General features: G+C 38.7%; 1 protein-coding gene across 7 annotated transcripts in view; it reads left to right on the forward strand.

Annotated features, from left to right (window-relative positions):
• LOC105488765 (SET binding factor 2) overlaps positions 1 to 22474 on the forward strand; it is a 547946-nt gene that overhangs the window by 261157 nt on the left and 264315 nt on the right. For all 7 annotated transcript variants that reach the window (XM_071075110.1, XM_071075112.1, XM_071075109.1 and 4 more), the window contains exons 7-8: positions 20903 to 21035; positions 22280 to 22388. In XM_071075110.1, the coding sequence (XP_070931211.1) occupies positions 20903 to 21035; positions 22280 to 22388 (242 nt within the window). The remainder of the gene's footprint in view (positions 1 to 20902; positions 21036 to 22279; positions 22389 to 22474) is intronic.

Below are 22474 nucleotides of genomic sequence, written 5' to 3' on the forward strand. Positions count from 1 at the left end.
GGCAGTAGAAAGGAGATTATGATTGGGGGGCACATAAAAGGGGCTTCCAGAGGCTTTTACAGTTGCTGGCAAAGTTCTCTTTCTTGATATGGGTGGTATATTTAAGATAATGTATTAAGCCATACATTTGATTTGCGTGGTTTTCTATATCTGTGTTTTATAATAAAAAGATTTTTTAAACTTGTAAAATTATTTATGTCCTTTATGTGCATACCTAATATTTTTTAAAAACCTTAAAAATATATATATTTAAGCAAAATACAGATTTTATCCTTCTCACATAACAAAAAGTCTGCTTACAGGTAGGCAGTCCAGGGCTGATGTATATTGGTTCCAGTATATCTTCAGGGATGTTACAGAAATTCTCTCCTATGCTTTTTTCCCGTTTGTTTATAAGAAGTTTTTCCTAAAACTTACATGTCTTATTATTGTGTACTCTATATCTGGCATAGTGCCTCAGGTGCAAAAGGCATCAGTGTTTATTGAATAAATAAAAGAAGGCACTAGCTATGTGGAAGTCATAATCATACTGTAGAAGATTTTTCTGTGTACTGATGAAGTGTGCTGGAATACATAATAATTGCTCATTTGAAGATCAAATTTTGTCATATTATTTTACTCTCTAGTATTTTCAGCTTCATTATCTTTTGCTTGCATGTTGTAAATTGACTTTTTTCTGGGAAAGAATAGGGAAAAGATAAGGAAGGAAAGCAGAAAGAAAGATGCAGTGCAGTGTGCAGAGTTGTTGTTTCCAAAGCATATGGTGGCGATAATTCTATGTAAAGGCATTCTCTTATCACCATTTTGTTTGGACTTTGTCAAAGGCCAATATTAGGCCATTATCAGAGTTCTCGAGCTGAGTTGGGGGTAGTGGTGGTAGCAGATTTTACAAAGCACAGACAGGAAGCAGATAAGACTATAAGATCCTTTTGTAGCCTTGACTAGTTTTCCTGTGAAAGGTCTAAATGTAATGATAGCATTTCCTTTGTTCTTCTCTCTAAGAATTGTTATCATAATGAATTTGTTTTTCACAGTTTAAAAGGTCTCTGTGTTTTTCTGAAATAATTATATGGACTCTGCCGTTCCAAGCTTCACTCCCTACAATTTCCTGTTAATCGCTTTCATCTCTTGTTTACTGTCTTTTTTGTTTATTTGGGTTTTTTTTTTAATTTTTTGGCAGCCTATGTGAACTATTTTTGTTTACCTGAGGATTAGTGTTTTAAGTGTACTAACAATGTTGGGATTTTTAATGTTAATAAGTTTGTATTCATAGGAACTGGTTTTTATAGACCCTGTGATGTTTTAATCTAATCCATACCCGTTTAATCTTGGGTGTCCCTCCCTGCCCCAAATAATCTTGTAAAATGCTCTTGACATCTTTTGTCATGTCTGTTCACTTGTAATTTGGATTTTACTAGCACATGTACTAGTTTTAGAATATGTATCCCCCAGTTTTCACAGTGCACAGTATACTGTTTAACAGACATTTTTGAAAACTGACTAAAATGATCCTGGGCCATCAGCTATCAACTCTTTGTTTCCACAGTTAAACCACATTAATCTTGTGTCATTTGTGTTTGTACCTTTTTCTATGCATGCTTTCTTTTTACTTGTCTATGTTTAACTTTGGCCAGTTTTTTATTAGCTATTAATGGGTCAATATGTCTCTATTGATGATCTCTGATATTAAATATAGATTTTTTTTAAGTTCTTAAAGTTTTTGTTCAGTTTATCTTACAAATATTATTCTTACTTTGTACATAAAAGTTATTAAAATGTTGACTGTAGCCATTCCTTGCTATTGTACCTAAAAGTTATTAAAATGTTGACTGTAGCCATTCTTTGCTATTCAGAAAGTTGTTTCAGTTTTAAAATGTTTTAATGGAAAACATTTGGTAGTCTCACTTTTGTCTTTCCCTGGAAAAACTTCTATCTGTAACACTATGTGATTATTTTTGAAGTGATAACGTTACTGGCAGTGAACCCCTAGGGGTCTGCAGCAAAAATTCTCGCCTCCTTAGAAGAAAGAATTCAGCCAAGGGGCCTAAGGCAGAGTGAAAGACCGAGGCAAGTTTTAAAGCAGGAGTGAAAGTTTATTAAAAAGCTTTAGAGCTAGAACAAAAGGAAGTAAAGTACACTTGGAATTGGGCCAAGCGGGCAACTTGAGAGAGCAAGTGCACGGTTTGACTTTTTGACTTGGGATTTTATAGGTTGGCATGCTTCTGGGTAGTTGCATTTCTCCTCCCCGGATTCTTCCCTTGAGTGGGCTATCTGCATACACAGTGGCCTGCTAGCACCTGGGAGGGGCTTCACATGCAGTGTGTTTACTGGAGTTGTACACATGCTCACTTGAGGCATTTTTTTCTTTACTAATCCAGTGTTCCTAGAGGAAGGTCATATAGCAGTTAAACTCTGCCATTTTGCCTCTTACTGCACCTGCGTGAGCCCACTCACCCAACTCCTGAGCTCTTATCAGGAAGCTGCTGATCACCAGTTTCAGGTATTTCTATCTATTGGGAAACTGCCCTTCTCTGGCATCACTGTGACCAATTATTATTTTAGAGAGACAGTTTAACAACTTTCCTGACTATCACCTGATGGTCACCTGACATTGCTGGTTGGGGTTGGGCAGGGGGAGGAGGTTCTCCTGCTCTGCTTATGTCTGCCTGAATACCTACTATAACAATAGGAACATTTGTAGGAACCTTAAAAATAACTTATGTTCCCAAAACATCAAGATGAAAAGATGCCAGAGGTAAAAATGAAGCTTAGGATGTGTAAAAATGTTTTCTTTAAAAAGAAAATACTGATTGGTAAATTGCTGAACCACCCAATTCATACATCAATTGTAGGATGATTTTTGTCCTTTTTACTTGAATGATCAACATCTAGGGCCTCAGATCATGGTTCTGTCTTCACTTAGTTTTCTCAGCTTATTCATATAGCATTATTTACTTGTTTTAGTCGTATTCTCACTTATAAGGGGAAAAAATGAAGTAGTCCTTTTTTTTCAATGTTTGACTTTGAAGGAAGCTTCCTTATGTTTCTCATTAATCTGTCTTTTTTCATAAGGGTCTGTCCCAACAACAAACTTATCAGGGCTAAAAAAATATTTAAAGAAAATATATTTCCTCTCTAATCATAAAAAGATAGTTTGCAAATTTGAGTACACAAGAGTTTAAACTATTACTAATAATGGCATCTTGTGCCCTATTTTACTATATCTATGATTACTTATTTTTTGACAGTTGAATGTCAGCTATGTTCTTTGGGATTTGAAGCAAATTAAATCTCCTTGCTAGCATTCTGGAGCATTTTTCTGAAGAAACTGCTTACCACGTATACCATGTGCTTACCTTTAGAGGCCTAAGGATCTCTAACGAAGACAGTTCTAATGTAATTTCTTCTAATAAATGGCATGGGAGTCTGTAATAAAGTCCCCATAATGCCCTCCTGCTTATATGATGGTAGAAATATGTTTTTTCCACCAAATGTTTACAAAGCCATTTTTATGTGCTAGCTCCTGAGTTAGTCACTGGGGATATAAAGATGAACAAATCACAGCCCTTATCCCAGATACACTTTTAGCCTAATGGTAAAACAGGTATCGTTTTAAAACTACAGTGCAATATAATTAGTGCAATAATAGAGATACCAAGAGCAAACTCTTACTTGCTAGAAAAGTGGAAGAAGGGCATTCTAGAAGGAAAAGCATATTTAGCAATATAGGAAGTTACAAAAGGCCTTCATGGAATAGTAAGATGTTTGGTGAAGCCTGATCACAGGGTTGTAAGAAGTAGTCAGAATGTTATTAAGAAACTGATTGCTTTAATTTCAAAATTAAAGACTAAATATTTATGCTAGTTTTATAAAGAAACCATTGTAAAAATATCAAAGACTGACAGTCATTGACCGATTGAGTCCTTGTGAACTGGTGTACTATGCTTGCTCAAATCACATGTGAAGAAAGTATGTAGTTGCTACATGATATAATCTGAGGAAAGTTCAGAAAGATCCTGGTTCAAAACTGTCCTGCCCATTGTCTTTGTATGGCACTTAGGTGCTAATATTAAATAGCTCTATCTTTGTACTGAATTATCTATAAAGAATGTAAATGCTCTAAGGCAAGAGAGTCATTAGGTATTGTTCTTCCTTGTCACAAAGTTCTCTTGTCTAAAATTTCTGTTTGCTCTTTCAGCATTTTAGTCTTTAATATTTTTATAAAATATGGCTACTCCAGCATTTAAGTATATAGCTTCCAAACGGTGGCAGGAAGAAGTACCTTTTTTTTTCCTGCGCTCTGTAACATTTGGTACATAGCTCTATTCTTTTATGCTTTAACCGTTTATTTACCAGTCTTTCATCTTCACTGAACTGTGAGCTCCTAAGAGCCTGCCTCATATTTCTTTTCTTTTCTTTTCTTTTCTTTTCTTTTCTTTTTTGAGACAGAGTCTCACTCTGTCGCCCAGGCTGGAGTGCAGTGGCCGGATCTCAGCTCACTGCAAGCTCCGCCTCCCGGGTGTACGCCATTCTCCTGCCTCAGCCTCCCAAGTAGCTGGGACTACAGGTGCCCCCACCTGGCCCGGCTAGTTTTTTGTATTTTTTAGTAGAAACGAGGTTTCACCGTGTTAGCCAGGATGGTCTCCATCTCCTGACCTCGTGATCCGCCCGTCTCGGCCTCCCAAAGTGCTGGGATTACAGGCTTGAGCCACCGCGCCCGGCCTGCCTCATATTTCTATATATCCATCCCTAGAATTTTATGATTGCTAATATATCTCAGTAGTTCAGTAATAATGTAATACTGGCAGAAGGGAAGAAAGAGGAAAAGAAAGGAGGAAGTTTGAATTAAAAGAGTTGTTTCTGCCAGTACAATTCCCTCCTATTTGTTACTTGCATAATTCTCTAGTTATTCTCTATTCTTCTTCCCCACTGCTTGTGCTCTACTCACAAGGCTCCTTTTGCTTCCTAATTCTTAAATTTAAAATTGAAAGTAGATTAAAAACCAAGTCAATCAGAACAGACGTAGTCTAGGAATTTGGGTCATTGGAGGTTGGAAAAATCTGATGTTATTACCTTAGAGCTAGAAAAACAATTAGAATGTTCAAGAAGGAAAAAGGTATGCTGTACCTTTTTACACAGTTTTGGTTGAGTTGGCCTTTTACGTATTTGAATTATTTTTAGTCATATGTTTTTGGTAATTGACTTCTTATATTTAGTCTCCCACATTGCTAAGCTCTATTTGTGTGTGTAAAATATATTTAATTCATGTCATAGTCAGGAGGGTAAGCCTGTGTTCATAAGGACTAAACTACACCTCCTTTCAGATGCCCAATTGACCACACTTTTTACTTTTTTACTTAGAATATTTGCCATATCTACCATATGTGGAACTAATGCTAAATTTGTAACAGGTAGTAAACATTACCTCTCAGTGATAAATTTGAAACTTTATTAGTTAATCCATGAAGTTAGGGATATTGTCTTCATTCACTGCTATATCCTAGTGCCTGTAGTACACAATAAATGTTGGTTCAGTGAATGAGAAATCTCCTTTTTCATGATTTACATTAAGCTGTGACCAGTACTATACTGTTTTCCCCATTGTGAATTGACCAGAAAGAACTATAATAAATTGTGCAGGCCGGGTGCAGTGGCTCATGCCTGTAATCCCAGCACTTTGGGAGGCCGAGGCGGGTGGATCATGAGGTCAGGAGATCAAGACCATCCTGGCTAACACAGTGAAACCCCATCTCTACTAAAAATACAAAAAAATTAGCCAGGCGTGGTGGCGGGCACCTGTAGTCCCAGCTACTCGGGAGGCTGAGTCAGGAGAATAGCATGAACCCGGGAGGCAGAGCTTGCAGTGAGCTGAGATCACGCCACTGCACTCCAGCCTGGGTGACAGAACAAGACTCCGTCTCAAAAAAAATACAATTAAATTAAATTTAAAAATGTGCAGGACTTTTTGAACTATATTCTGTTTTGAAACATGGTCTTCTGTTCCACCATTTACCCATTTGAAAGCTGACACATAGTCTTCTATTTTGTAACGTATCATTATTATTAAAAGAATGGAGGCCGGGCGCGGTGGCTCAAGCCTGTAATCCCAGCACTTTGGGAGGCCGAGACGGGCGGATCACGAGGTCAGGAGATCGAGACCATCCTGGCTAACACGGTGAAACCCCGTCTCTACTAAAAAAAATACAGAAAACTAGCTGGGCGCGGTGGCGGGCGCCTGTAGTCCCAACTACTCGGGAGGCTGAGGCAGGAGAATGGCGTGAACCCGGGAGGCGGAGCTTGCAGTGAGCTGAGATCTGGCCACTGCACTCCAGCCTGGGCGACAGAGCGAGACTCCGTCTCAAAAAAAAAAAAAAAAAAAAAAAAAAAAAAAAAAAGAATGGAGGAGTCTGGAGAAAGTTTTTTTCTTTCCCCCAAAAAGAAACAGATACATTTGTTAACATGTGGTGCAATGAATTTTAGAACTCTAACCTCTCAAGAAAATTGAGATCAGGAAGCCATCTTTCAGAATGTTTTACTCTTTGAATAATCAACAGGATGTATATGTACCATTGTAGTGAAATCACTAGTAATTATCACTGGAATGTCTGCTTTTCATGTTTTCTTCTCCTGTGTTATTGTGCAGCTTTGAATGGATGTTGGGCTACAGAAGATGAGACAATTCAAAGTTATATAGAAAACTGATTTTGACTTAGAAAATTCAAAGAAACTGGATTTCTCAATAGCTATGTAACTGTGAACACAGCAACAAAGACTGCTACATAGGAATAAAAATCATTAATGTAATTTAAAATATTTGAGATTATTAATTATGTAAAACTTGCTGGGCACAGTGGCTCACGCCTGTAATCCCAGCACTTTGGGAGGCCAAGGCAGGCAGATCACGAGGTCAGGAGATCGAGACCATCCTGACTAACATGGTGAAACCCCGTCTCTACTAAAAATACAAAAAATTAGCTGGGCACGGTGGCGGGTGCCTGTAGTCCCAGCTGCTCAGGAGGCTGAGGCAGGAGAATGGTGTGAACCTGGGGCCAGAGCTTGCAGTGAGCCGAGATCGCGCCACTGCACTCCAGACTGGGCGACAGAGTGAGACTCCATCTCAAAAAATAATAATAATTATTATTATTATTATGTAAAACTTAAGAAAGCGTGTGACATTTAAGAATAAAGAATATAAGTGGTACTTCAATTAGGCTTGGGTAAATTGTTTTGTATTATACTATTAATTTTCTGGATAATGAAAAACTTACCCTTTAAGCACTAGAATATTGTTCCTATCTCATTTCTACATTATGAGACATATGTCCTCTCAGTAAATATAGTATAATATTGCCTCTCTTGACAACATCAACTGATTGTTTTTACTAGTATGAGTAAGGTAAAGTTCCTCACAACTGCATGCCTCCATTCTTCACAATTTATCTGATACTAAATGATACTGATTATGAATTTTATTTTCTGATGAACTACTTGTGAATTTTTGTGGGGTAGGGCAGAGAGTTCAGATAAGAGCAAAGTGGGGGCCTGGCATGGTGGCTCATGCCTGTAATCCCAGCACTTTGGGAGGCCGAGGCGGGTCGATCGCCCGAGATCAGGAGTTCAAGACCAGCCTGGACAACAAGGTGGGACCCTATCTCTACTAAAAATACAAAAATTAGCTGGAGTGGTGAGGGGGGCATCTGAGGCAGGAGAATTGCTGAACCCGGGAGGCGGAGGTTGCAGTGAGCCAAGATCATGCCCCTGCACTCCAGCCTGGTGACAGAGTGAGACTCCGTCTCAAAAAAAGAAAGAGGGGTAAGTTTTTCCCCAGAGTCTTCATTAAAAAGACTAGACTTGACATGACATACAGATTCTTCATAAATTTGTCTTTGGCCAAGTTACTTGTAGGTCTGTTAATGCCGTTTACTTCCTCACTCTTTTGTCAGCTTTGAATGCTATGCTTTTCTTTTCTCCTTAACTAATGCTTCTCTGTCAAAATCTACTTCAAGGGTCAGTCCCTTTAGGAAGCTCCCACCCCAGGTGGACCCACAATAATCTCACGAGTCATTAAAAGATGAAATAGGGTGGCAAAAGATTCACCTTCAGAGTAATACAGTATGACTGGCCATTGTCAACTTTGAAGATGGAAGGAAACCACAAGACAAAGAATGTGAAAAGTCAACAGAAGCTTGAAAATTTGATCACAGGACTTCCACAACAGTGAAATAATAAATTTGTCTTGTTTTAAGCCACCAAATGTGTGGTAATTTGTTACAGCAGCCATAAAAAACTAATACATGCACAGACTTTAAAAAATATCACTTTTTATTTTAAATAGTTTGACTCACAAGAAATAACTAAATTCATCTGGAGTCCGTATGTATGCATTACCCACCTTCCTACAACAATATCTTACATAATCATAGTACATTATGGATATCAGGAACTGGCATTGATACAGTATTATTATTATTATTTTTATTATTATTTTTGAGACAGGGTGTGTCTTACTCTCTTGCCCAGGCTGGAGTGCAGTGATGCAAACTCAGCTCACCGTAGCCTCGACCTCCCAGGCTCAGGCAGTCCTCCTATGTCAGCCCCGACCCAAGTAGCCGAGACTATAGACACGCACCACCGTGCCTGGCTAATTTTTGTATTTTTTAGTAAAGATGGGATTTCACTATGTTACCCAGGCTGGTCTTGAACTCCTGGGCTCAAGCGATCTACCTACCTCAGCCTCCCAAAGTGCTGGGATTACAGGCATGAGCCACTGCGCCTGGCCTAGTACGGTACTATTAACTGAGGGAGGGAATGACACTTCTCTAAGTGTGTCTTCCTGAATTATTTTGACTTGTGGCAGCATATTTGTGTCTTATATAAAAAAATTAGGATGAGAAGAAAGGAAAAGAAAGAAAATATTATGTTAAAAGTGAAAGCATATGTAAACAAACTCCACTGTCATTCAAATAATGTAACCACACTGAAGAGGGAAAACTAAGTTACTTTAGTAACTTACGAGTATTTGACTGTACAAACTCAGCTTTGGACAGTTTTGGGAACAGAATTGCAAACAAATAGTGAACTCCATTTTCTTTTTTTTTTTTTTTAGTTGAAATGGCTGAAACAATTCTGAAGCTCTTTTATGTGTAATATAGGATTTAGCAAATGAATAAGTATGTTGATGTTATTAGGACCCAGGATTCTCAGTGGAAGAAGGAACATACAAATATGAATTGGGATAGTGAGGGATACCCTTTGGGGATGGAATGGAATTGAAAGTAATGGCATAGACTCAGGATTTCTCAAATATATATGCATGTATATGTTCTCATGTATGTATGTGTATGTATATATGTACATGCATATATTTCCTAGCTCCATCTATAGGCAAAAGTGGCCTAGAAGCAAAGTCACCCCAGTAAAAATGATCTAACACATGCCCTAACACCTAAAATTTTGGTCTTTGATACCATTTCTCACCAAAGGGAACCAGGACTCTTAGGAGAAATGGCTGGATTGGGGCTAGGACAGGGTAGGTACAATATGAGCCTGGAAAAAGAAAAGAGCTCTGTCTCAAGGACGCAGGAACTAAGTTAAAGGGTTCCTACTGCATAAATCTAGGACATGTTTAGCACCAGAATAATTAAGGATAGTAATGACTTATAGACTGTTAGGAAAAATATAGGTATTCATGAGTCCACACTGCTAATGAATAAAGTAAGTAGAGAAAAAGGGAGGATTTTGCTATGTAGAATGCCAAGTGCTGACTGGTAAATACAGAGTGAGTGCTGGATTTGGAAAATAATTCTATAATCATTATAGTAAAGATCTATTCAGGCAGAAATTATCAATAGATGCTAAATCTAGCCAGGCATTTTGATGAGAGATGAGATATTTACGTGATCTTAAAGTGCCTTGCTACAGATTGCTTTTTAGTTGCAGGAAAAATACTAAGTATTCATTGGAGAAATTGGACAGCATTGGACAAAATTTGGGAGAACAAAATTAACATCACCAAAGACAGTACAAAGAGTTTAGCAAATCCTTTCCCCCAAAGAACCAGTATAAAACTAGACAAAATTGTTGAATACAACTATTTCAGGGCTCTGGAAATTGACCAAAAGCAAATGACAAATTTAGAAACGTTTATTCATGCTAGAACTTTGTGTAAAAACAGCAGGAGTCTGCAGCATTCTTATCTGGTGGTTGCCCTCTCTCCCCTACATCCCATCTCTGCCAGTGAGAGTGGTAGTGGCAGAGTAGGGCTGGGTAGCAAACCAGCTTTGCTGCCAGATGGAGTGGAATTTATTTGGGGTGGAGGGCTAAAACCCATGGCATCATTATCAGTATAAGTATTGAACCCAGTAGAAGATGAAAGGAGAAAAACATCAGATGCCTGTCTGAATTACAGTCATAGTTGGGGCTAGTGCACATCAGCCAGAAATTTAACAGAGAAATTGTGGAGAGGAGAAAGTCTTAGAAGGACTAGACAGTGTCTCTATACATCCCTGGCTGCCTGGGAAACTATGCACATATGCAGGAAGACCCAATAAAATTCAGCTGGAACTGAAAGCATACTTAAAATCTGGATAAACTGTGAACGCACTTCAACCCGTGCAAAATTGGTCAGCAGTACATAGAAGCTTTACTGGTTCAAGGTCTTTGAGCACAACCTCTGCCCAAATTATGGACTGACCAAGTGGACCATGCAAACGCAGGGATAACCCCTAGGAAGCCAAGCTAAACAATAAAAATTTTTAAATGAGACATCAGCAGCCTAACATCACAAGCAGATTTTGCAGCTTAAAGCAGTGACCACCCTTCCCCACTCAAAAAAAAAAAAAAAGCTTTCAGGAAAAAATAATTCAAATTTAATGCAGTGTATTATTTATAATGTTCAATTTTTACCAAAAAGCAAGAGACATTCAAAGAAACAGTAAAGTGTAACCCATACTCAGGGGAAAAAAAATAGTATTAACTGCCTTGAGTGAACACACATACTGGATTTAGCAGATAAGGACTTTAAATCAGCTATTATAAATATGCTAAAAGAATTAATGGTAGCCATATTGAAAGAATTAAGACAAAATATAATGAGAGTGGCTCAACACCTAGGCAATTTCAGTAGTGAAGTAAAAACTGAAAAAGAGTCAAATAGACATTATAGATTGAACAGTATGATAAGTGAAACAGGCCAGGCATTGTGACTCATACCTGTAATCCCAGTACTTTGGGAGGCTGAGGCAGGAGGATCTCTTAAGCCCAGGAGTTCAGGACCAGCCTGAGAAACATAGTGAGAACTCATGTCTACAAAGTAAAAAATTAGTCGGGTGTGGTGGTGCACCCCTTAGTCCCAGCTATGCAGGAAGCTGAGGTAGGAGGATCGCTTGAGCTCAGAAGGCTGGGGCTGCAGTGAGCTGTGATTATGCCACTGCACTCCAGCCTGAGCAACAGAGTAAGACCCTTTCTCGAAATAAATAACTAGAACAGAAATTCTCTAGCTGAGCTTAATAGCACATTTGAGATGTCAGAAATAAAAATAAAATTTGGTGAAAGACCAAGAGAAATGATCCAGTATAAAGAACATAGAGAAAAAGATTGAAATAAAATAACAGATTCTCAGAGACCTTTGAGACAATAATACCTTTTAGGTACAAATCATCTCCACTGGATGGATATGGGGGTGATTAGAAGAGTGTATTTGAAGAAATAATCTCAAAAACTTTCCAAAATTTGTTGAATTCATTAACCTGTAGACCCAAGAAACACAATGAAGCCCAGATTAACAGTAAAAAAATCCCCATGTAGACACAGCATGATTGTGAAACTGGTGAAAGCAAACTCTTGAGAATAGCAAGATAAAATAATTCATCAATATGAATCAAAAGAACTAGAATATTATTACAGTGGGTCTCTCAACAGAAAGAATGGGAGACAGAAGGCATTGATGTGATGTATTAAAAGCACTGAAAGAAAAAAAATGTCAGACAAAAATTCTGTCACTGGCAAAACTATCTTTCAGAAACAAAGATAAAATGAAGACATCTTCAAGTAAACAAAAACAGATTTGTTGCTACTAGTAGACCTGCTCTATAAGAAATACAAAAGGAAGGCCAGATGTGGTGGCTCACACCTGTAATCCTAATACTTCGGGAGGCTGAGGTGGGTGGATCACTTGATCCCAGGAGTTCACAACCAACATGGTGAAACCCCATGTTTACAAAGAAATACAAAAATTATCCAGATGTGATGGCATACAGCTATGGTCCCAGTTACTTGAGAGGCTAAGTTGGAAGGGTCTTTTAAACCTGGGAGGCAGAGGTTGCAGTGAGCCAAGATCGCACCACTACACTCCAGCCTGGGTGATCGAGTGAGACTGTCTCTCCAAAAAAACAAAAAATCAAAGGAAATCCTTAAGACTGCAGGAAAGAGAGACCAGTTAATAACTTGATTTCACACGAACAAACAACACTAGAAATGGCAAATCTGTGGGTAAATAGACTATATGTGTATTTTTTTATTTCTTCTCTTAGTTTTTAAAAAAAAGCATAAAGAAATCACAAGCATTCCTATACACCAATAATACACAAACAGCCAAATCATGAGTGAACTTCCATTCACAATTGTTACAAAGAGAATAAAATACCTAGGAATACAACTTACGAGGGATGTAAAGGACCTCCTCAAGGAGAACTACAAACCACTGCTCAAGGACATGAGAGGACACAAACAAATAGAAAAACATTCCATGTTCATGGATAGCAAGAATCAATATCATGAAAATGGCCATACTGCTCAAAGTAATTTATAGATTCAATGCTATCCCCATCAAGCTACCATTGACTTTTTTTCACAAAATTAGAAAAAACTACTTTAAATTTCATATGGCACCAAAAAAGAGCCCGTATAGCTAAGGCAATCCTAAGCAAAAAGAACAAAACTGGAGGCATCATGCTACCTGACTTCAAACTATACTACAAGGCTACAGTAACCAAAATAGCATGGTACTGGTAGCAAAACAGATATATAGAACAATGGGACAGAACAGAGACCTCAGAAATAACACATCTGCAACCATCTGATTTTTGACAAACCTGACAAAAGCAATGGGGAAGGGATTCCCTATTTAATAAATGCTGTTGGGAAAACTGGCTAGCCATATGCAGAAAAGTGAAACTGGACCCCTTTCTTACACCTTATGCAAAAATTAACTCGATGTATTAAAGACTTAAATGTAAGACTTAAAATTATTGAAAACTCTACAAGAAAATCTAGGCAATACCATTCAGGACATAGGCATAGGCAAAGACTTCATGTCTAAAACACTGAAAGCAATGGCAACAAAAGCTGAAATAGACAAATGGGATCTAATTAAACTGAAGAGCTTCTGCACTGCAAAAGAAACTACAGAATGGGAGAAAATTTTTCCAATCTATCCATCTAGCAAAGGGCTAATATTGAGAGAATTTACAAAGAACTCAAACAAACTTAAAAGAAAAAAACAACCTCATCAAAAAGTGGGTGAAGGATATGAACAGACATTTGTTAAAAGAAGACATTTATGCATCCAAGAAACATGAATAAAAGCTCATCATCACTGCTCACTAGAAAAATGCAAATCGAAACCACAGTGAGATACCATCTCATGCCAGCCATAATGGCAGTCATTAAAAAGGAAACAACAGATGCTGGAGAGGATGTGGAAAAATAGGAATTCTTTTACATTCTTGGTGGGAGTGTAAATTAGTTCAACCATTGTGGAAGACAGTGTGGCAATTCCTCAAGTTTCTAGAACCAGAAATACCATTTGACCCAGCAATCCCATTACTGGGTGTATAGCCAAAGGATTATAAATCTACTATATTCTACTATAAAGACACATGCACACATATGTTTATTGCAGCACTGTTCACAATAGCAAAGACTTGGAACCAATCCAAATGCCCATCAGTGATAGACTGGATAAAGAAATGTGGCACATATACACCATGGAATACTATACAGCCATAAAAAAAGGTTGAGTTCATGTCCTTTGCAGGGACATGGATGAAGCTGGAAACCATCATTCTCAGCAAACTAACACAGGAACAGATAACCAAACACCGCATGTTCTCACTCTTAAGTGGGGGTTGAACAATGCGAGCACATGGACACAGAGAGGGGAACATCACACACCTGGGCCTGTCGGGGGATAGGGGAGGGATAGCATTACGAGAAATACCTAATATAGATGACAGTTTGATGGGTGCAGCAAACCACCATGGCATACGCATCCCTATTTGGCAAACCTGCACATTCTGCACATGTATCCTAGAACTTTAATAAATAAAAATATATAGAAAGTAATAATTTTAACTGTTTTGCAGTTGTAACATTTTTAAATGTTATATATGACAGTAGGAACATATCCAGACCTCTGGATTAATGATACAGTCCATGGGCAGTTCATTCTTGTGTGTGGTTTCCTTGAGGCATAAGATTGCAGTTGGAAAAGGGATGTCTGCCCTGGAGGAAAGGTTAACTGAGCCCCTAGACTAAATAAAATATTTCTTCCCAAAAGGGGTATGGGACATTCTAGCATCACTAAAAACAAGTGAGAAAAGACAGTTCCCCCAGATAGGCAGCACAAAGGAGGAGTAAACCTCCTGGTTATGGGCACTACATTTATCCCCATTATCTGGCAGGATTTGGAGGATAATTGCCCAGGAAAAGACGTAAGCATTGAGTAGGCTACTCCAGTGTCCAAAAGAAAACTTATAGTCCTACCTGCCACATCCAAAGCATTCCTTGGCTCTGTCCCTTCAATAGTGATGTTTGATCTGGGAGCCAGCTGGATTGTAGGCCACTTCAGCTCAAGGTCAGGGATTCTCTCCCAGGAGCCCTCCAGCCCTCTGGGCAGTCCTATTCCCAGTTGCCAGGTTTGTGGTGGAGGGGGGCAAGCCATGCAAGGCTTTTTCCCATCTGTCCCATTGATGCAGTTGGCCTTCCAGTGGCCTGGCTTCTTATACCAATGGCGATTATTTGGGAAGATATTCCTAGGGCAAATTGGAGGGAGCTGGTGGACTTCTAAGACAGCCAATAGTTGGAGCTGCCACTTTTCCATTTGCCTTTCCTTTTCCTGAGCCCTTTCTTCTTCCTCTTGGTCCTTGTTGTAAAAGACCAAGGCAACTGTTTTGAGAATGTCAGGCATAGGGGTATTGGGGTCCAATGGTAGCTTTTGGAGTTTGCTCTGAATATCTGGGGTTGCCTGAGTTAGGAAATGGTCCTGTAGGACCAGTTGCCCTTCTGATGTCTCTGGGTCTAGGTTAGTATGTTTCACTAGGGCCTCTTGTAGCCTCTCTGGGAAAGTGATGGGGTTTTCAAGACGACCTTGATCTGTTAAGGCCAATGTATTATAGTTCACAGCCTTTGTTCTGCTAGCTTTTATCCCTTCTACCAGGCAGAGGAACATGTGGTTTCTTCCCCATATACCTCCCTGGGTATTGTAATCCCACTTAGAGTTAACCTGGGGAACTGTGATGGCTCCTACAGGGTAGCCACGAGGGTCAGTCATACGCATTGGATTTCCAAATTGTTGGGCCACCTCCGTAATGGAATCACTTTCTCCCTTAGACAGAATTTGCCCTAGTATGACTGAGAAATCCCTCCAAGTGAGTTCAAATGTTAATCCCAGTTTACAGAACCCTTTGATGTATTTGTCAGGGTCCTCCATAAACTCCCCTAGTTCTACTGTAATTTGGCTCAGGCCTTACATAGTGAATGGAGTCTGGGATCTAGTGGGTACACTGGGGCTACTGGCCTCTTGAAGGGGGCGTGACCTAAGAGGGTGGTATCCAGATGATAGCCCTGGATATGGAGGGGCTACGGGCCTGGGAGACTAGAATATAATGAGGTAGAAGGGGCAGTGGGGTTTGAGCTGTCATCTTTTGCCCTTCTGGGGCTTGAAACCAGGGTATACCCAATAAGGAGTGTCCCGAACCAACCAGAGGGGGCTGTCTGACTATGGCAGCTATCATCACTAGATCCATTTTACAAGCCCAACAAAGGTCAGGGTTGTTTTACAGGGCTATGAAGGCCTGTACATAGGGGATTTCTATCCATATTCCCTGCTGGTGGCAAAGTAAATCTAGTTGATAGAGTATGTTAATATTTTGGTTTTCTGTCCAAGATTCCTGGTCTTGGAGCACAGTTGTATTCAACTCAGGCTGTGTTACAGAAAAACATTAGCCTTTTCCTTTATAGGGTTTTGGAGTCAAACTTTTCCCAGTTCTTGAGAATGCATCTGAGGGTTGTGTCCTGTGGTATGAAGATGGAATTACCCACCTGTGAAGAGAGAATAGACGAGAAAAAAAGAAAAAAAGTGTCTTCTCTTCCTATTATCCTGAATAGGACGCCCCCCATTTGTCCTTAGGGTTCTGGAATGAGTTGATCTTACCGTGTACCCTTAACTTCGGTACCCTCTTTTCACAGAAGAGATACCAGAGTGAACAGAGAGCCCTCTCCTGTTCATCCGTGGGGTTCCGGAATGAACTGGTCTTACTATTTACCCCTAACCTTGCCTTCATCTCTGTTCTAATGATAATCTGTTAACTTGGGACCAGCCTCTGTCTCTGTCCTATGGGTCTCTTGTGCCGGCGGCCTTGCGCCATCCTATATTCTTGCCTCCATGACCTAACAGTGACTCTCACTTGGAGCATTCTAGCAACAAAATGATTATCCCTTTTCTCAGATTCCCATTTCCCTTGTTCTCTAACTAGACAAGAAACCTGTTTTTCAGCTAACTGCTGCAAGGGGGCTGAACTTCCCTCCCTTCAAATATGACCTTGAAGATCTTGATGAATATTGAGAAAGGCATGGAAGTGATTAGAGAAATGGAAGCTCCAGGAGGAAGTAGGAAGAAGCCAGAGGAATAATCATGGAAACCTTTCTTAGGCTTCCAAAAACAACATCCCTTGGATTTGAGAGGGCAACATTTATTTGTCTTCTTAACATAAAGTAGTAACCTCTGGAGGACTTAGGGCTTGATGTAAGAATTCACAAATGGCAAAGGAAGAATTTCCCCTCCTCCCGAAGGGGTGCTAACTCAAAAAAAGCAGGTAGATGGGGTCCTTAAAGGGCTAGAATGAGGCCCTATGCGGGCAGGAAACTACTTCAGAAGCCACCGGAAAACTCAGCCCTGGACCGTAACAGGAACGAAAAGCATATGGTAAGTCATAAGGAGCTGACTGGGGATCCAATTAGTGTCTGTCCTAGCAGTGTGCCAACAGACAGAGGAAGGATTAGAAGTCATCTGAGCTGGTAGGGTAAAAACTAGTATAAGTCTCGAGATATCCACAAGGGAGCCCATGCTTTTGCTGCTGCGCAAATTCCGCAAGAGCTGAGGGTGTACCAATAACAGTTACATGGCATGCAAAGTGAAAGCAAAAGAGGCTAACTTTCCTCGAGGTGGACAGTCTGAAGGGTGTACAAGGCCATTTCAGAATACACACAGAAAACGGGAGAATAGGTGGTGTGGGTTTTTGGGAAAGAGCCAATTTTAGTTGAAAAAGCAGAGGAAACCCCAGACATTGCACAGTTTTAGGCTTTAGGCTTACCACTCTCCTGAGCCTCTTGTCTAGGAGAACCTTTGTGTCTCAGGTCAGGGATCTTACCTGTGAAGGACTCCAAGGTCCTTCCTACCCCTGTGAGCTACCCATCAGCAGGAGCTGAGAGATGAGCTTGGGGAACAGAGCCACTGTGGCAGAGAATTGTTCTGGGGGGTGGTTAGTAAGCCGGAGAATGAAAAGAGCAAACAAAACTGTGTACAAGGGTTAAACACCTCCAGCCAAAGAAGGTGAGGCATAGAGATGTCTTACCACTGTGGAAGCATATTCGAATCACATGGCACCAAAGTATGTTAATATTAGGGAATGTATCCAAGCCACAGCACCAAAGTATGTTACCAGCAGCAAATCCATACAGGTCTGCAGCAACCTCAATTCTTGCTTCCTCAGAAGAAAGAATTCAACCAAGGAGCATAAGGCAGAGTGAGAGACCAAGGCAAGTTTTAGAGCAGGAGTGAAAGTTTATTTAAAAGCATTAGAGCAGGAATGAAGGGAAGTAAAGTACACTTGGAAGAGGGCCAAGCAGACAACTTGAGAGATTAAGTGTACTGTTAGAGCTTTGACTCGGGATTTTATATGTTGTCATGTGTTCAGGGTCTTGCATCTCTCCTCCTTGGATTCTTCCCTTGGGGTGGGCACTCCACATGCACAAAGACCTGTCAGCATTTGGTAGGGGTCACATGTGCCATGTGTTTGCTGGAGTTGTACACATGCTCACTGGAGGCATTCTTCCTTTACCAGTCCAAATGTTCCTAGAGGGTCATATACCAGTTAAACTCTGCCATTTTGCCTCTTAGTGCACAGGCATGAGCCCACTTTCCAACTCCTGAGATTTTATCAGGAAGCTGCTGATCACCAGTTTCAGATGTTTCTGTCTATTGGAAGATTGCCTTTCCCTGGCATCAGCTATGACCAATTATTATTTTAGAGAGACAGTTTAATAATCACCTGACCATCACCTGATGGTTGCCTGACATTCTTGGTGGTGGCGTGGGAGTGAAGGGGTCCTCTCCTTCCCTGCTCATGTCTGGCTAGCCACCTGCTGAAAAATGAGACATCAATCAATATGCATAAAATGTACATTGGTTCGGTCTGGAAAGGCGGGACAACTCAAAGCAGGGGAGGGGGCTTCCAGGTCATAGGTATATAAGAGACAAAAGGTTGCATTCTTTTGAGTCTCTGATTAGCCTTTTACTGAATACACAATTTACATGTGAGTGGCAGATAGAGGAATAGTCACTTAAGTCTTAGTCTGGCTTAGTGAAATAATAGGGCAGAGGAAGCAATCAGATACACATTTGTCTCATAGGAGTACAGGGATGACTTTGATGACTTTGAGTTTTGTCTGTCCTTTGTCCACAAGGAATTTCCTTGTGGGCAAATTGTGAGGGAGGTATGGGACGTATGTAGCTTTTTTTTTTTTTTTTTTTTTTTTGAGACAGAGTCTTGCTCTGTTGCCCAGGCTGGAGTGCAATGGTGCAACCTCGGCTCACTGCAACCTCCGCCTCCTGGGTTCAAGCGATTCTCCTGCCCCCGCCTCCCGAGTAGCTGAGGTTACAGGCGTCTGCTACCACACTGATTTTTATATATTTAGTAGAGACAAGGTTTCACCATGTTGGCCAGGCAGGTCTTAAACTCCTTACTTCAAGTGATCCACCTGCCTCGGCCTCCCAAAGTGCTGGGATTACAGGTGTGAGCCACCACATCCAGCCTTTTTTTTTTTTTTTTTAAATCTTTGTAGCTATCTTATTTAGGAATAAAATAGGAGGTAGATTTTCCTGGTGCAGTTTCTAGCTTGACTTCCCTTTGGCTTGGTGGTTTGGGGATCCTGAGATTTATTTTGTTTTCACAACTATATCATCATTGTATGCCTTACTACCCTCACTCAGTATTATACTTGGGAGAGTTAGTCATGATGATACATATAATGCTAGCTCATTCATTTCCACTGTTGTTCAAGTGTACCAAAACCTTAGTGGGTTTTTAAAATTCATGTGAAATCCACAAGAATGTATTTTGTAAAATTTGTAGCATTTATTCTTGTGGATTTAATATGAATTTTTTAAACCACTTGAAAATGTATTTAGATTTCTTTAGTCATTATATCATTTTTTTCCTTTATTCTAGAAACTATCTGGAGGGTAGATTTGAAGGGAATAAGGACTGGATTAGGAAAATCACTTATGAAACTATTACATTAATCAAAATGAGCAAAGATTAAAATCTGAACTAAAGATTCTGATGTATCACATGGGATAAGTTGGAAATGATAAGAGGGAATAGCAATTAATAATAGACTAAGGAAATTTGCATGTCACATGAAGAAATAAGCTATGATAAAGGGACAATATAGTATTTTACCTTGAGAAAACAAATGGGGACTCTTGCTTTACTGGATCTGTATGATTAAAGTTGAAGTGATATAAAGAAAGATAATTTGGTTCAGTAATAAACAGGAGAAAATAAGAAATTATGTATTTATTTAACTTCAATGTCATAAGTATGTATGTTGTATTTTCTGGAGTTGCCACTAAAAAAATAGAAAAAGAGTTTATAAATACCATACTAACAGAGGGGATGAAAGAAGAGACAGGAGAAATCGAAAAGAAAGAAAAAAGAGAAGATAGAATAAAAAGCGTAAAATAAGATACCACATATATCTCTATATATTAGTGTATATCTCAATAATTACAATAAGTATAGATGGATAAAGTGAACTAGTTAAAAGACAAAGGTTGTCAGACTAAAATATTTCAGTTACAGACAGTCTCTGATTTATGTTCAATTTAAGATTTTTCAACTTTACAATGGGTTTATTAGGACGTAACCCCATCATTAAATTGCAGAGCATTTGTGCATGCTGTTTACAAGAAGTAGAGAAAGGTTGAAATTAAAAGATGGGAAAAGATATAGTAGGCAAATTTCAACAACAACAAAGCTGGTGTGGTATTAGTAACGTCAGACAAATAGATTCTGCAAGGGTTAGTTTTTAGAACAATGCTAGCATTCTAAAACAGGAACCTCAATACAGGCCTTAGAGATGAAATTGAAAAGAAGGTAATAGTGTATTTCCAAACAACTAATATGTTCAATGAGTATTACGTGATTTGAAGAATAAAGGCAAAACTGAAAGTTTGGGAAAACAAATACTCATAGATTACATGGAATTTACAGTTTAACCAAGTATTTTCCTTCAGAGTCCAAAATTACTGGCTTTTTCTTTCCGTGTATACTGTCTATGATTGTTGACAACACATATAAAATTAAATGCATTTGGTAAGTCCTTGCTCTTATGTTTTCAGGAATTCAGAATGTCCTCAGCCTCTTTTGTGCAGTCCTCACAGAAAATAAGGTTCTCTTCCATTCTGCAAGTTTCCAGAGACTTAGCGATGCTTGTAGAGCCCTGGAATCTTTAATGTTTCCTCTTAAATATAGGTGAGGTTTTCATTTGTTAATTTTATTTATTCCTAAACTACATATCACTTATTGTCGATAAGTCATAATGTTATGGCACAATGGTTTTGAACCACATAGGGGTATTTCACAAAGTTATGCTGTTACATGAGTCATAGTTTTGATAAAATCTAGTCTAGAATTTGAGACTTTCCAAGTTGTCCATTACTGAATGTTGATTAGTGTAAAAATACTTAATTTGAATAGTATTGTCAGCAACTTTTAATTGTCTTTTAACACATTTGGCATAAATGTCTAGTCAGTGCTATTTGATATTAAAGAATTATTAATTTTTAGAAGTTATAATGGTAGAGATTCTATTAATAAAAAGCTCTTATCTTTCTTAGATACCCACTGAAGTATTTATGGGTAAACAATGTGACATCCGGGATTTGCTCGAAAATAATACAGTAGAGAAGAGAAAAAAAGTGGGTAGAGATATATACATAGCCGTGCATTGGTAATTCTCAAAATTGACAATTACTGCAGGGCTTCATTATAATTTTTTCCTCTGTTTTTTTATGGGATATGTTAAAAAAATTTTCCTAATAAAAACTTAAAAAACAAAACAGTGATGCCTAATAGTGCTATAACTAGAATAGCATACCTCTAATATACTGTTTAATCAACTGATAATCTAACATCTAGGAAATTAGTTCATATAAACTAGATAAAATTTTAGACTCCAGAATTTCTTTAAAAAATATTTTTAAATTTAGGTACTTTTCTTAACTTTTTAGATAAGATAGAGAATTATTGGTCCTGGTTTTTTGTTTTTGTTTTTGTTTTTGCCATTCTTATTGAATGCAAAAATCAAATATAGACAGTGGAATTTGAGTGCTTATTTTATATAGACAAATCATTGCCTCATATTGAGAGGGGAGGCCCTATCAGTGAGTCAGTGTTACTGTCTAATGTCGGGTTTCTATGTAAGGAAAAATGCTTTCAAACAATATTAGAAGACCTAAAGAGACTGCTTGCCTAGAAGAAACAAAGGTTAAGGAAGCAGGCTTGGATTCCATTCACTTTATGTCTTATATCTTATTGTATTTTTCACATGAAGATTTTTAAATCATTTTTTCCAAAATTTTAGTATTAAAAAGCATGAAAACATTATTGATAATTTCTAAACCTAAGTAGTATGCAACTTATACAGCATAAGGATGAAAGAAAATATGTTTATGTTAAAGAAAAATATATGTGACACGTATTTTTATTCTTTCCAGTTATCCTTATATCCCTATTCTCCCGGCTCAGCTACTGGAAGTTCTGAGTTCCCCAACACCTTTCATTATTGGAGTACATTCTGTCTTTAAAACTGATATCCACGAACTTGTAAGTATTCATCTTTAAAGTTTCCAGTTATTGAGTCCAGAAGTTTATCATATTACTTTGGGTCCTATAACATTTCAACTAATCAC

This window comes from Macaca nemestrina, chromosome 12, assembly GCF_043159975.1.
Source record: "Macaca nemestrina isolate mMacNem1 chromosome 12, mMacNem.hap1, whole genome shotgun sequence".
In the NCBI taxonomy this organism is placed as follows: Eukaryota; Metazoa; Chordata; class Mammalia; order Primates; family Cercopithecidae; genus Macaca; species Macaca nemestrina.